We start from the raw sequence: 17,066 nt of genomic DNA on the forward strand, positions 1-17,066 counted from the left end.
GTGTGATCACCACTTGTATCACTGAAAACATGTAAATGTGTAACTGATTGGGGAAAAAATTTCTCTATAGATTGTGCAATGCGAAGACAAGGCGAAGTATCGTAACATCAGCTGAGGGCTCTAGTAGTTGTCTACTTACACACAGTCTCACAGTTGTGGTGATATCCTATAGTGACTGGAAGAAGGAAATAAGAAACTTAGTTATTCCCTTTTTCTAATCAGCGAGAGATTTTGTCTTCTACATTGGTCATATAGAGTTGCCCAAACATTCCTATTTTCTACTCAACGATGTAACTATCTTAAAAGAACACATCTGCTATCTCAGGTTAAAATCGCAAAAATGTACTTATTCCCTTTTTCCAATCAGTTGTTCAATTAGAATAGTAAAGAACCAATAAAATTATAGTACTCTCATATCTTTTACACAAAATCAGATTGAGGATTTAGATTAAACCCAAGGGTGAATGTGAAAAAGTCGTATGGAGTCTTGTAGTTAATTTTTCCCCACACACATGGGTTCTTGTATAACTAATTTTGTGTTGATATCACTGACACTTAATTTATTATTAATTTATTTTAAAAAGGCCTTTGGGGGAGATGACTGAAATTTAGCCCAAATGTAGAAAGGCTATGTAGATTCTATATTACAAAACCAAATTGTCCTAAAATGGATGGAACATAGGCAAAAAAACACAAAACATTTAACATTAATGTCAATGGAAAAATTAATGAAAAACAAATATTTCCTCCACTTATCTAGAAAAGAGGGATATGTCTGAAAATCAGCTTAAATATAGAAAACTATGTAGATTCTATATTTTAAAAGAAAATTGTCCTAAAATGAATGAGACTTACTAAAAAATCAGGAAACATGAAGTTAATGTCAATAGAAACTTAATGAATAAACTGAAGTCGTCCACACATCTCTAAAACTATAATAAGGAGATGGCAAATTGAAAGCTTATTGCAAAGATGTAATGAATACCTTAAAAACGATGTATATCATGTAAGGTAAATATGAATAGAACATTGTCAAACGTCGAGTAAAATCAATAATAATGATGAAGTATCTGCATCTACTGCGAATTTCCAGGGCGCCCCACGCGGAGGTTACGTGCTTGAAATATCTCACATTTTGATTTGGAATCCCCAGACTCGATTTAGTACGCAACGTGACTTTTGACTAACCCTTATGGTAGACTGGATAGGCCCATTGTAGCGTATGATTACAATATAACACTGACCTAAAGTAGTTGGTAAATTCTTTTCAACTGCCCTGATCTTATAGCTTGTCCAGATCATTATTTTACTTTTTTATTATTTATTCTTGCTCACTTTTGCGACTCTTGTCTGCAAATGCCCCTTACATATTACTATACATGGTGTGCGCATGGTATGGTTAGTTTTGCTTACTGCCGCCTTTATATATATATATATATATATATGTAAACATATGCGATGTAAACGGGAAAAAATATTTTTCTACAAGATGAGATTTTACTCGTTACATAGTTCTTTCTAAATTACATAACATTTCAAGTAAACAAAAGGTAATACTGTGTTATTTTGGTCATTATTTGCTTGAAAACTTTTCATTTTTTTTTCATAGGTAGAATAAATGTAAAAAAAAAAGTGTATTTATAGTAAGATATGATATATATTGACTTTGTTAAATTTGTAATTTAAGGTGAGATATAACAACATAGTTAAGACCATCATTACCATTTCAGCGTCCAAGGACTGCCCAGCCACAACCGACAGCATGGATTCCCAGCCAACGGATGAATGTTCAAAGACAGAACCAATGGACACTTCTGACAGCTTGAGAGAGATTCCAGATTCAACAACGTGGTCTTTCAATGGAGGATCTGAGGGCAGTCAGAAGTCCGGTGATCATGTTTCTATTTGTGACTTTGAATCAGACATATTTTCCCTGGAGAGTGTCATTTTCAGATCCTCCCAGGATTCAGACCAGGGTGGTTCACAAGACGCACGAAGCATAGGATCTCTTACTACCATAATCCGTGAGGAGCCAGGTGCTCCAAGTAGTCAGGAGTTCAGTACTCCGAGTGAAGGGAGTATAAATAATAGCCAAAGAGATGACAGCTTCGACAACCCTGGAAGTGTATTAAATTCAGATAATCCAGAAAGTCCAAATCCAGAGAATCCTAACAATCCCCCCAATCCTGGCAGTCCAGATGGCGGAAATCCAGGTAACCCAGGAAGCCCAGTAGGTGGGAACCCTGGTAATCCAGGTAACCCGGGTAATCACAGCCCTGGTAATCCGGGTAATCCAGGAAATCCAAACCCTGGTAATCCGGGTAATCCTGGAAATCCAGGAAGTCCTAATCCTGGTAACCCTGAAATTCCAAATCCAACACAAGAAACTTCATATTCTCAGGAATCGCAGCAGCCTAGTGTAATAACATTAACTACTAGCAGTACATCGGAGTTGCCAGAAAACCCATTCCCATCTGACTTTGAATCACAAAGTGACATTGAAGGAGGCAGGTCTGTTAGCCAAAGCAGTGTTTTATCTAGTGACCTAGAACTTTCTGGTGAAGAAAGTGGTGTCAACTTAAAGACTGAAGACACAAGACAAGAAGAATATCGATTGTTAGGTGCTGGGGTTGGTCTCCTAAATAGTGAAGAAAGTTTACAAGTGCCGAATAGCTATCCAGGTGCAGTGGACGATGAACTTCAACGGACGCCTGTAAATAGGGAAACTCCTTCAGGCGTGAATAGTATTGCTGGTGTACCGTTAGTGGAGTCGTCCGACGCTTTAACCACATTGGCTTCCGCCGCAATTAGTTCAGCGAATAGCATGACGAAAACAGATCTGAGCGAATCATTATCAGCCAATGGTATGAAAACAGAAGATCAACAGGTGCGTATAAGTATTGAACGTACTGTAATATATTATAAATTAGCAGTTTCTTAGTAATAACTAAACACCGTGGTGTTACAGTCGGCGAATAGACAGATATTGTTTGGGTGATGTGTGGTCAGCATATCGGCATCCATCTGTTATGCCCTCAGAAGTGTAGTGAAATGAAGTAGAGCCTTAATTTACTTACGGGGCCACGGTGGCTCAATGGTAGAGCGTTCACCTCTAGTGCATTGGGTCCTTGGTTGGATCCCAGCTCGCGCCAAGTGAGCTTTCTGGTGGACGAACACCGTGTGCATGGGTTTTCTCGGGTTTCTCCCGCTTTATTCATTTACTTTTTCGTTTTTCATTATAGACCACAGAAGATGACTGATTGTTGTAAATGATTAACGGAGGAATTGGTAGAATGAGGGTGAGGAAACAGGAGAACCCTTAAAAAAAAAAAAAAAAAAAAATTGTCTACTACCTGATACCGAATAACTGACTTTTCGTATAACAGATGAAGGCTTTATATCCATGAGCCGCCTTGACCCCCCCAGAAGCTTTTCCATTATGGCCCATTACATCTCAATTCAGGCAGGTATATGGAAAATTGACTAGGTGACTATCTCTGTTTTTGAAAAGTATATTTGGTAACCCTGTTGAAGATATGAAACCTGCAAAGAGGATTTTCCCAGAAAAAAAATTTGTCTTCCAGTTATGGACTAATGAAATTCGGACGAAAATCACTATTTGTAATACAAAAGTGGATGAGCAAAATCTTGAAAGACACGTAGTTCAGTAACTACATGTGATAATTGAAGGATTCTTTTTATTATTATTATTATTATTATTATTATTATTATTATTATTATTATTATTATTATTATTATTATTATTATTATTTAAAAGTGCTCAGATTACATTTGTGGTTCTGATATAAAAAGCTCGAATTACAGTCCAACAAGAGTATTTTGTAAACACCGGAAAACTTAGTAAAAAAAGTAAAATGCAGGAATTTTGAAATTTTTTTCCGTATGAAAGAATGAGAGAATAACCGTATTATTCTGACACAATATAATACTCCTTCTGGGATCCCTATAGATAATTTTGTTTTCCATCTACGATGGCACATGGGTGAGAAAACGTGAGTGAAAGTATGATAAAACGTCATTTTCGCCTGAAATTAGGGCGGATTTTCTCCAAAAAGCCATTCTTAAAAAATCTGAAAATCTGCCCGAACGATCTATCATTGTTCCCTATGTGAATCATGCAAACAGAAATGGAGATAATTGTGTAATAAATTTTTCGCAAAATTTTAAAATATTGTGTTGCACAGTAGTATACAATACTATCTATATAGTATATACAATAGTATACAATACAGTACAATATAGTAGTACAATAGTATACAATAGTATAGATAGTAATATACTATCTAATGTATATAAAAGTTAGTTAGCATTGCAAATATGTCTTCACAATATAGCACCAAGAGAGTTAAGTGCAGAGATTATCTAAAAAGACACAAGAAAGTAATATTCAAAAGTAACACGAAAAATTTTACTGTTGTTGGTGATCTTGCAGAGTCATTACAAAATTATTTTGGATCACAAGTACAAGTAAACAGTGCTGATAAGTTCTGCAAAAACTGTTTTATTTATTACAAGGCTCAGATCGAGAAACCAACTGCTTCGGTTGAACCAAATAGTGCGATCATTATTACAGATCAAATGACTGCAGATGACGATTCAGTGACTTCAGATCAATCTACGTTCCAACTAGTGCAGTGATTGCAAGTGAAGGAAGAAAGAAGAGTCACATACGTAAAACGAAAACCAGAAGAACTAGAAAACGTGTTTTCGACGGCAGTGTCTAGAAAATTACAAGATGCTTTTGGTGTGAGTGTACAGTGTTCCTCAAGAAGTTCGTCCGAGAGTTGCAATAATTGTCAAATGTGGTTTTCCAACATCACTTGTGCAATAGAAATCACTCTATCGTGAAAAAGTACGACTTCTTAGTATCGTGCCTGAAACTTTCAGTAAACGCATGATCGTCGAACGCATCGCGTCTGCGACAAAGTATCTAATAGATAAGTCACGCAAAGTGAAAAAAGAAAAGGGTATGTGGCCAACGTCAGATCCTTACCAAGGACACCCTTTACCAACCGCTTACCTCGAGACTGCATTGTCATATTACGTAGATAATAACCCACCTGGGTTTTTGACCTTTCTGTTAGTATATTATTGGTACAACTAAGGTGATCACATTGAAAGTTATTTTTATCAGATTTTGAACTATTTTTGGGCGAATTATATGCTTTCATGTTAAGGTAGTTAACAACATTCAACATAAGACCTTTATGAAGTTCTGAATGTACTCAATTAAAAAAAAAAAAAAAAAAAACTCAGCTTGAGATAATTATACAACATGTTAATGTGTGGATTATGCTTATAGCATATTTGAAGTAAAATAAGCAATTTTGTATTTTAGAAAATACTTTCCATGAATAGTGTGCTTCCTGACTCGTCGCCGCCAAGGGACGTTATCCCTCATACGTTGACAGGTTTAAGATCACAGGTGCCGCTACTAACAGTAAATATGTAAATACATTAGTAAAACTATTAGTATTATTTCTTACCTTTCACGGTAATAAAAGTATTCAGTAAATTTTTTTTTCCAACAACAGTTCAGTTCAGTCATTTGTTGCTACCCTTCAAATACGCATTCTGTAGAATCAACACCAGCAATAGCGTAAAAATTCTTGTCAAAATTAAGAAGCTTAATGCTCGGAGCTCCCGAGACTACGTAACGCTTACTATTTTAAGTGCTGAATTCAAACTTCAGTATTAATGGAAGTTTCGATGTACAGTAAAGCAAGCTGCATTTTCAAGGAAAACCCGTCGTGAAAGAAGTGTTCGAAAAATTCCCGCAATTGAACCTACAAGGCATCGAAAGAGAATACTTCAATAAAACTATTTATTTTACGCTGGAAGATATTTAATTTCATTTATGACATTTTGAAACGTTTACTTTAATAAAATATGAATTATAGGCCTATCTTTGTTAATTGTTTTAAATTAATTTTCAGGAAAGAACCGTCTTGCACAAGTGCTCGGGAAGTTCCCGTAATTGAACGCACAAAGCATCGAAAGTGAATTTCAACAATAAAACAATTTATTTTACGTTGAAAAATATTTATTTCGTATAAGAGATTTTGATGAATTATGTCTTAAATTAATATAGCTATTTGGTATTCATATTTGGCGAACGTCACAGGCTCCTGGGATGACTCGATCTACATTTGTGTGCCTGTGCAACACAGTGTTCAAATTTTTTTTTCTTTTTGTTTTTTTTTTTTTTTTAATTTCAGGATACAAGCTGAAGACACACTAAATTTTCTGCATAGATTTTTTCGGCATACCAACGTAAAATTACAAACTGGTGCCCTTTCTTTCCTTTTTTGTTTTCTTTCTTCAAAATAGCGGATATCCACGCTACAAAGGGCAGTTTTCGGTCTTTCAAGTTAAAATTTTCAAAGTAGAAGCGCGAGAGATTAAATTAGCTGTATATATTTTGGCGGCATAAAATTTTTAAATGGCGACCATTATTCACAGTGAAACCTGTCTATGTTGGCCACCATCGGTTCCATTGAAAAGTGGTCAACTTACAGAAAATAAGTGTGATTGGTGTATTTTTAAAATAGGATTTCTAGTATTACTTGATTGTAAAATTTTAATAAGCAATGACACCTCAGCTACTTTTAAATAATGTATATAGAATAATTATAACAATATACATTACTAGAAAGAAATAATACAATATGTTTAATACACACAATTCATTCAACTTTCTACGTTTTGAATCCATTATGAATTCATGAACTCAATACATCTCCTTCCACTGAACACACAGATCACTGAATACACACACACAGAAATCGGAAGTAGCTCCTTTGCCGTCTGTAGAGGAAGAAACTTTCATCTGAACTGACTAAACAGTGACAAGTATTTTCTGTAGATACCTTTCGAAAAATAGCAAATCAGTTATTAAAAACAAATGTATTCATGGCGGTTCATTCTAGACGTATTTCTTTTATTCTTTTTGGCACATATGTACATTCTGATTTTGTAGTTAGCTATCTCTTGTTAATGAGCTACAAGTGTTTCCCTCGGAGCAAAAGATGTTTTCAGAAAATCTTATTGGAATTCATGTCTCATTACGACAAGCCGTCAGGTGGCCTAGAGTTGACACTTGAGATGGTTAGCTTTAACCTTGAGAATTTTCCGGAATTACTAAAGCTCCCCACTGTTGAAAGGAGCCGATATAGCTAATGGTTTTACCAAAACAGACAGGGTAAACAAATACGTACAACCATTTCCTGAATACCTGTACGTGCTTTTTCCTATTCACATCTTCCTTCACCACCCCATTATGAGGGTAGCGTTCTGGCCATTGACCTCCAAGAACAAATAGTGGAAGTCTTCTTTATCTCCAGTCACAAATGCAAAACATCTGCCTCTCATATGGAAATACGAAAGAGTTAAGAAAAATAACAAAACGGTATTTTGCGTGGCCAAGATACACAGGTAAATTTATCATCATCATAGGGTAACATTGCTTCAAAGTGGCTAACTTCCAAGATAGACAGGTGGCCAACTTACAGAGTAATAAGTAACAAATGTCTTATGGGGATAATGCAGGTTCAAGATAAGCAGGTGGCCAAGTTGACAGGTTTTACTGTAACAGGTATCCATGCTACAGGGTGCAATTTTCGGACTTTTTAAGTTGAAATTTCGAGGGTAGAAGCACAAGACATTCTAAATTTGCTGTATAGATTTTTTCGGCTATCTGATATAAAATTTCAAAATGGCGGCCATTTTTTCAAAACAGCAGTGAATAGAAAATTGTTGCAAGTTGTGACAATGACAATCTTGAAATGTATATCATATTTTAACATTTTTACCCCAAAAACATTGAAATATTTCGAAAAAGAAAACAATTAAACCCGAAAAAACCCACATGGGCCCAGGTGGGTTGGGTTTTTTAAAAAATACCCGGGTTTTTTCAAACCCTGGTTCTAGACAAAGTCCGAATCAAAAAGATTCTGTATATGAAAACGGTGAAAAAGTAAAAAGGGTTAAACGTTTTATGACCCGCTCCATTAAAGAAGCCTTCAGATTGATGAATGGAGGTAATCCTGATATAAAGATGTCTATTTCTAAATTTTACTCTTTATGTCCCAAGTGGGTTAAATGTCAGCCGGTGAAACAAACATGCACATGTATTTATTGTACCAATATAAATCTCATATGTACATCCCAGAACAATCTTACTGATCGGAAGATAGTAGATACAGATCTGCACTCTTTGTGTCTCTGTGGCGATCCTACCGAAAAGTGTTGGTTGCAAGAATGTGAGAATTGCCCAGGACTAAATGCAATTTCGGAACAAAGTTTAGAGATACGAGATACTGATGAAATCACGTATGCACTATGGGATAGCGGAAATCTTGTGAAAAAGCTGGAAACCTAAATAGATTTTTAAAGGATGTAAAATACTGGATTTCAAAAGGAATAACTCATAGCTATATTCGAAAAATCCAGGGAGAAAGTATAGCAGAAATAAAAGATGTACACTTCTTGACACATCCTTGGTATTGCATTTCGATTTTGCCGAGAACTGGTCTGTTGTTTTGCCAGATGAAATCCAAAGCTCACAGATATCTATATTTACGTGTGTAGTGTACTTCAATGGCAACACAAAAAGTTATGCGGTAGTGAGCAATGACTTGCAACATGATAGTGCTCATGCACTTTGTGCAATCAAACTGATACATCAAGATGTTAATGAAATCACCGACTCATACAATGAATTGTTCATAATTTGTATTTCAGATGGAGCAGCTTTTCATTTTAAAAACAGGCTCCACTTGTATGAGCTTGAAAAACATTTCTAAGACGATTCAATCAAGAGAAGATGGATCTTCTCAGCAACGGGACACGGAAAAAGTGCATGTGACGGTATAGGTGGGCTCTGCAAATATTACGCAACAACGTTTAATCTTCGAAATGACCCGGTAAGAGCTATAAGGGATGCAGAATCGTTTGTCAACACGGTTTCGGAACTTATCAAAGGCACAAGGCTCTTATTATTAAGTGCACGTACTATTCAAGACTTCAGAAATCCAAAATCACAAGAGTGGGCCAAAGTTAAACCTGTGATTGGTATTCAGTCTAGTCATTATTGGCAGGTCGACAATACAGGCACATTCATGGCAAGAAGCACGAAACATGTACTCGAAAAAAAAAAAAAAAAAAAAAAAAATACAAGTAGCTAACAGTTCCAAAAGAATATATTATACTCTGAATGACCTTCAAATTCGAGATTTTGTCGCTTGCGTCTATGATAAGCAGTGGTGGGTGGGTCAAGTAGTTTCACTCTCACAATAATTTCGCGATATTACAGTGTCTTTTATGATTCCTCATGGACCTGCAACTTCCTTTAAATGGCCAGCTGAAAACAATGAGTGTAACGTTAATTTGAAAGATGTTCTTCAAAAACTCACTCCGCCGTCTTCTACTTGTGCCTCAGCACGCTATCACAAATTCCTTCCTAAAAAAGTGATGCTGGTAGAAGACCTCTTTGCTTCAACATGACTTACAGAGAGCCATTATGTAATAATTAACTATACTATTGATTAATTTTTCATGTTATTTATACATACCAAAAAATTGTTTAAATCAACCATTTTTTCTAACATGTTAAATTCCATATATATTCTAGTATACATTTATAAAAGAATATTGCATCATTGCACGTTTCGATTTATTTCAGACGATGCAAAATTAAAAAGAAAAAGAACTACTACGCCAAGCGGGGTTGCATAGCCGGCCCCTGTGGAACAAAATATTTTAAAAATTTGCGAAAAATTTAATACACAAATATATATCCATTTCTTTTTGCATGATTCAAATAGGAAACAATGAAAGATCGTTCAGGCAGATTTTCAGATTTTTCAAGAATGGCCTTTTGGAGAAAATCCGCCCTAATTTCAGGCGAAAATGACGTTTTATCATAATTTCACTCACGTTTTCTCTCCCATGTGCCATCGTAGATGGGAAACAAAATTATCTATAGGGATCCCAGAAGCAGTATTATATTGTGTCACAATAATACGGTTATTCTCTCATTCTTTCATACGGAAAATAAATTTCAAAATTCCTGCATTTTACTTTTTTACTAAGTTTTCCGGTGTTTACAAAATACTCTTGTTGGACTGTAATTCGGGCTTTTTATATCAGAACCTCAACTGTATTCTGAGCACTTTTAAATAAAAAAAAAGGATCATCCAATTATCACATGTAGTAACTGAACTACGTGTCTTTTAAGATTATGCTCATTCACTTTATTACAAATAGTGATTTTCGTCCGAATTTGGTTAGCCCATAACTCGAAGACAATTTTTTTTCTGGGAAAATCCTCTTCGCAGGTTTCATATCTCCAACAGGACTACCAAATATATATATATATATATATATATATATATATATATATCAAAAAAATTGGAGATGGTCACCTGTCCCCCCCCCCCCCCCTGCCTGAATGGAATGGAATGGAATGTTTTATGCTGGGTATTTTCCATTAAAATCATCTCAAAACTGTAAGTTGTATCAAAACTCGAGATCAATACGGTGTAGTATATTAAGTAAAATTTAGCTTCATTCTTAATTTGGAAACTAATTTTTCTTGCTTTTCGTACATACTCATCTTACGTGTGAGGCGTCCTGAGTAGTAATGCGAACTCAACGAAGTTTTGTTTCCTGAAAATGCACATTGAACGATCAAAATAATCAGTCATATATTTTGAGACTATTTTCTGAAAGGAACAACTTTCTCAAGCTATACATATAGGCACAAGAGCTTGAGTGCCACAGAGTAGTTCAGTATTACTAATCGAACACCTCAAATGTAATTTCCGAGAGTTCCCATTACACTTTACTTTTGTTGAGTTCGGCCTTACCACTCGGAACACCAGTTACCGTTGAAAGGAATTAAGTTGCTTTTAAGTAGAAGAAAAGCACTCAGGCTCGTTTCATCATCAAGTGAGCTTTGTGGTGGACAAACACCGTGTGCGTGGGTTTTCTCGGGGTTCTCCCGTTTCCTCCCACTTTCTTCATTCCACCATTTCATTTATTTCTCATAATCACCGTCTCCTTTAGCCTAACCGGCATAACCGTGGGACGTAAAACTCAAAGATTTCATTTCATTTTTTCGTTTCCTCATTTTGAAGTGAATTCGAAAATAGCATCTGGTGGAAAGTATGTACTTTTGGTGACGACTACGAATACACTATCATTATTGTCTTACAAAATCTGGTAAAATCAATATAAGAAATTGATAAACGTAAAATTAAGAACTTTAACTCAAAAAATCATATTAGTGAAAGGAAGAAAACGTATCAATTTTTGTACAAATAAAAGAAATTATGTGGTAAAACTGCATGAAACGATATATGTTCAAAGAAGTGATGCATAGAATTTTCTTGTAGTCTTCTACTACTTTTACTTATAATAATAATAATGATAATAATAATAATAATAATAACTTTTCAGTGTATACTGTAAAATACAACCACGAATTAATAAATTTTGATATGCTCTGCTTACACGTGTAGTTAAAATGCGCCTAAATTACGTGTTAGTCGGAAATCGTGTTACGTGTTGCTGTTTGTAGGAAATCGACCTTTTGGACCTTGTTGAAAACACTGAGGTGTGTTTATTGTTTCATGCGAGCAATGATCCTTCATAGTCAACGAATATCGACTTTTCTGATAATGTATATTTAGATATAGACGATCCAATCGAGAAATTTTTAGGGCGAGACTTAAGAAAGTAAAATAGTACTACGCGGTCTGTACTTTGTCGTAACAAAATGATGGGAAACCATTGACATTGACGAAAAGAGAGCGGAGAGAATCCAAGCAACTGATACGATATTCCTATGAAGCCTTACGCGAGAAAAGATGAAATGAGAAAGAAAAAAATGAGGAATACACTCAATCAAGAGTATCCCCAAGAAATAATAGAAAATCTCTAGGCTATGCTAGTAGTGACATACGGGAAGAAGGAAAGAAAAACGCTATCCTAAGAAATATCTATACATGGAAATGAGAGCATTTAGCAACATGGGAAACCAAGGAACAGATGGAAAGATAAGGCACAAAGGAGGTGGTAGAACGTCTAGGATGATGAATGTAGAGCGAAATAAGTATCAATACACACCCATTGGCGGTAGGATGCTGGAATCGTTTTCTTGTGATATGATTGTTGTTGTAATGAACAGAACATGAATACAGGGTATTTCAAAACAACACCTACAACGTTTCGGTGGTGATTTCTGATATCAAGATAAGACAAAAAGTATAGACCAACCTGAGTGCACAAATGCTTCCTTTCGGAGTAGCAGGCTGCCGAAAACATGGAAGAATGAACTTGAAAGATCCATAGCTCCAATACTATGGAACCTATCGTAGTCGGGTCAAGACCAATTAGGAACTAATATGTGTGTTATCCAAAAGATACTTGTTTCAGATTCCTAAGGTACTCACGCAACAATTTTTATAGAAAGTTTGGCTACAGGCATATAAGTTGAAGTACTCACCAACTACCTTTATAAAAATTGTTCCGGAGGTACCGCAGGATTCTGAAACTTGGATAGGGCACATATCAGTTCCTAAGTGACGTCTTGACCTGACTACGATAGGTACCATAGTTTAGAACCTATGGACCTTTAAAGTTCAATTTTTCATGATTTCGGCAGCCTATAAATCTGAAAGGAAGCATCTGTGCACCCAATTTGGTCTATACTTTCTGTCTTATCTTGGTATCAGGAATCACCTCCCAAACCTTGTCGGTGTTGTTTTGAAGCACCCTGTATAGGTTTGGAAGTAGGGATTCCCGAAGCGAGCATGGAAAAAAAAATGTTTACCGAAAAAATACATAAGTACCAAACACAAGAAGTACACAAACTTCTACAAAACACTTTCTTAAACAAAGAAGGGTGAAAAGTATAGAGAAAATTGAAGATCAAAATTAGCTTAAAATGTTCAGAAGCGAACAATACCCTCACCTTTCTGGAAACATTTTCCCTAAAGGAAAATACTGTACATGCCTCGTATATGTTGAGTCACACACGAGTCACTCATAAAGATCTCTAGTTACTTTCAACACAAAACTAACTTTTACAGAACATAAACTTAATAACTAAGCAATGTCTGCCCATTCCATGACTTCTTTTGCAGCGTTTTACAAAGCAGTAATTTTTCTAAAAATGTAATAGTGTTTACCTGTATGTAGCGGCGTATTTACAATTTTGTTTCAGGGGAGGCTTTGCTAACTTTATTCCTGGAAATCGGAAAATTCTCCAATGTATTTCACTTACTTTAAAATAGTAAATAATATTTCAGGTGGGCTTAAGCCCGGAAGTCTCCCCTTCCCCTTAAATATGCCACTGCCTGTGTGGAAAATGGTAGCCCTAGAACTTATCCAAGCTTTACTTATCCAGCTTATCCAAAATTCAATTCTAAACTTCTTTCTTACTATAGTGCTTTTCAGAGTACCTCGCACATGTGAGATGACAAAACTTGATTTGTTACGAACGCTAATTATTCAACTACATAACGCCTGTCATGAAATCCGCGATCTCAATTATCTCCGCAAAACCGTGAAGTTAAATAAGAAAACAGTTAAAACAGAATGAGAAAAAATTAACTTACTTTCACTGTGTGATAATATTTGCAGTATTTTGTGATAAGTTTCCCTGTCTGCTTGCAGATTCATTTTGTTCAAACTGTTAACAAATTATTTACTAGTTTTTATTTATTTATTTATTGTTTGTAAGCTCTTTGTTTGACGATTCGTAAGACAAGGAGTCAGAACTAAAAATAAATAAATATTACATTAAGGGGCGTGCTGAGTAACGTTAAGTCGGGCGCCATAAGGTCATGTAATGGAATTATGAATATACTTGTATATATTTTTTACCCTATAACAATAAAAAATAATTCTGTAAAAGTTGCCAAACGGCTTTTTGCAGACATATTCATTGAATTGGACAGAATTTCATTTCCGAACTATTTACTTTGTCATTTATTTTCCTTCCATAAAAGATAAATAATAATAAAAAAAAAATCTTAAAATGCTGTTTATTGTTAGGAAACTGTGAACTTATTTCATGATTTATTATTCTTTTTGTTTTTGTTTGTAGGTTACGAAGAAGGACGTTAGTGAACCAAAGAAGAAGGAAGTGCAGGTGTACGATGTAGGGATCATTAAGGGAACGAGTTGTGTTGCACAAAGTTCTTACTTACCTGCGGAAGGTAGTGAAACAAAGACAGACATTGATGTGGAATCTGATCCTGATAGTATGTTAAAGAAAGTGGATTTGGAACCAGGAACAGCGTACAAATTCCGTGTTGCCGGTATCAACGAGTGCGGTAGGAGCCCGAGGATTGAGGTAAACAATATATTTGAAAACTTGATAAGTAAATAAAAAAAGAAGTTGAACTGATTTGTTAAATGTGTTTGTATTCTTTTTGTTCTTGTAAACGTTTAATCTTCAGCAGCCCTAATGAGATTCAAACGTACCCAGATTTTTTTTTCTCCTTTATTGGATATTTTTGTACCTTGCCAGTGTTGTTGAAGATTAAATGGTATACGAGGGTTGATCAAAAAGTAATGTTCCAAAGCCTGCAGTGAAACGTGTATATATTATTTCATACAACCAATACAGCCAACAGATAGTACACACATTAGGTAATTTTCGACATAGTATCCATATCGGCTGAGGCACTTGTCGCTTCGTGGGATGTGTTTGAAGATTCCCTCCTGGTAAAAATCCTGTCCTTGCGTGTTTAGACACGTTGTCACGAAGTGTTTCTTCTCTTCGTCTGAAGCAAAGTGTCTGCCTCCTAGGTGCTCCAGGTGAAAGTCAATTGGAGTGAGGTCCGGGCAGTAGGGAGGGTAGTCTGTGATGTCCCAGCGAACTCTGTTCAAATCTTTGATGCCGTGCTGGGTCAGCCACTGCGTTCCTCGTGGGTGACGTCTCTACCAGCCGCAAATGCTGGGATGGTACCTAACATAATGGTCCTAGGTCGCTTCCTTTCTTCCTTCCATTTCATCGGATAGTATGTTCGTCGAGGGACGTCATCCCTCATATACGTGACAGGCTAAATGGCCTTAGATGCCGACAGCCCAGAAATCTAATTCCTTCCTTCCTTGAATTGCAATACGAAATGTTCGAAGTGTTACAAAGCTCTTTCGGACGAGGTGTGTCAAGATATTTTGTAACTGGCATGCAGCTTTTGAGAGACGACACAAAAATTGTTCCGAGAATTGGAGGGTGTGCCGTGGGGACACCTCTGCTAACACTTCTCTCTAAAAATATGTAAAAAGACTGGATTTCTTTATTTAGTAATTTGCAGTGACATGAAAGAATAGGGAATGATAATTTGGAAGTTTCATGATGTCGTCTAATTACTATTTTAATATTGACATTTTTCATACCTTTACTATAGGAAAAGATCGTAAATGGAATCTCCAAGTTCATATGTTGCTGTTCTCAGGGTGGATTGATTCAAATCAAATTCCGAAATAAATTAATTTGAAGTGAAACTGAGTAAAATCCCGTTTCTGTTTTGTTATTTCTATTATGGAAGATAATAATCATAATACAATGAGACTCAAATGTGTGAAAGCGAATATCATGCGGAGGATGATTAGGGAAAATCCCGTTTTGAACGGGTAACAGGTGAATTCTGCTCTCTTCTCTTCGTAACATAGGATTTTTAAATCGTTAACAATTTCAACGGGGAAATCACCATGGATATTTAAGACGAAAATTCTTTTGTGTTCACGTCTATTTGTTTGTTTCCAGATAATAGGGGCGTATTTGTTGGGATCCGATCCCCTCTCCGAAACAAAACCAAAAAAAAAAAAAAAATAAATAAATATATAAATAAATAAAAAATAAAACTTTAGGCAGAATTTATGTACTAAATACATAGAAGTTCCTCGGGATCGTAATACGGCATATTTTGGATGCGTTAAAATATCGAATAATACTTTTGATAAAGTGGATACTTTCAAATATCTAGGATCAATATTAACAAATCAAAACCATGTTAACGAAGAAATTAGATGTCGACTAAAATCAGGAAATTTGTGTTATTCAGTTCAAAATCTCTTGTTGGGAATCGCACCGAGGAATTTGAAGCTTAAAATACATAAAACAATAATCACGCCTGTTGTTATGTATGGTTGCGAAACATGCTAGGAGGCAACAGCATAGACTAAGTATTTGAGAACAAGATCCTGAGACGAATATTTGGACCAAAGACGAACGGGAATGGCGGAAACTTCATAACTAGGAACTACATAATTTATTCGGTTTACCAAACATTGTTAGGGTCAAAGTCTAGGAGAGACAGCTGGGCAGGTCATGTAGCCAGGATGGAAGAAGGTAGGAATGCTTTCAAAGTCTTAACTGGAAGACCAATCGGAAAACTACCATTACGAAGACCTAGGCGCAGATGGGAGAACAATATTAAGATAGATCTCTCAGAAATAGAAATACAAAGTAGAAACTGGACCCAATTAGCTAAGGATAGAAGTCAGTGGAGAGCTTTTATGAACGCGGCATTGAACCTCCTGGTTCCATAGAGTTAATTTTAGGCGAAATTTATGTACTTTATATGTATTTCGTGCCGCTAGGTAGTTCCGAATTTTTAAAAATATGCCCTGCCAAGTACTTTATATGTATTTCGTGCCGCTAGGTAGTTCCGAATTTTTAAAAATATGCCCTGCCAAATATCAGTAACTTTCGTGAAAAGAAGAGTGTCATGTTAATAAACATTGCTGTACTTTTTCCTTATTGCTTAAGAAATGTTTGGATTGAAATAGGTTAACGAGTAGGGATTAATTCAAAATTAAACCCCAATACTTTCGCTTAAATGACATAATTAACATTTAATACTAATTCTAATGTTTTTATTCGGTTCGCGACTTGTATTGATTTAAATTTAAAAAAAAAATAGATTTAAAATTTTAAAAAAATCAACAAAAATGATGTTTTTTTTAAAAAATGACTTTTTTCCACCCTGGCTGTTCTATATCTTGTTTTTCGCCAAAATTCTTGGGTT

The 17,066-nt window shown here is 35.5% G+C and overlaps 1 protein-coding gene across 1 annotated transcript in view; it reads left to right on the forward strand.

Moving 5' to 3' along the window:
* The window catches only part of LOC145687950 (uncharacterized), a 70,415-nt gene that overhangs the window by 39,307 nt on the left and 14,042 nt on the right, over positions 1-17,066 (forward strand). The window contains exons 2-3 of the mRNA XM_081761543.1: positions 1,731-2,887; positions 14,135-14,383. Of these exons, the coding sequence (XP_081617669.1) occupies positions 1,763-2,887; positions 14,135-14,383 (1,374 nt within the window). The 5' untranslated portion in view covers positions 1,731-1,762. The remainder of the gene's footprint in view (positions 1-1,730; positions 2,888-14,134; positions 14,384-17,066) is intronic.

The sequence above is a fragment of the Thermobia domestica genome, chromosome 6 (genome assembly GCF_964235325.1).
Source record: "Thermobia domestica chromosome 6, izTheDome1.hap1.1, whole genome shotgun sequence".
NCBI classification, from domain to species: Eukaryota; Metazoa; Arthropoda; class Insecta; order Zygentoma; family Lepismatidae; genus Thermobia; species Thermobia domestica.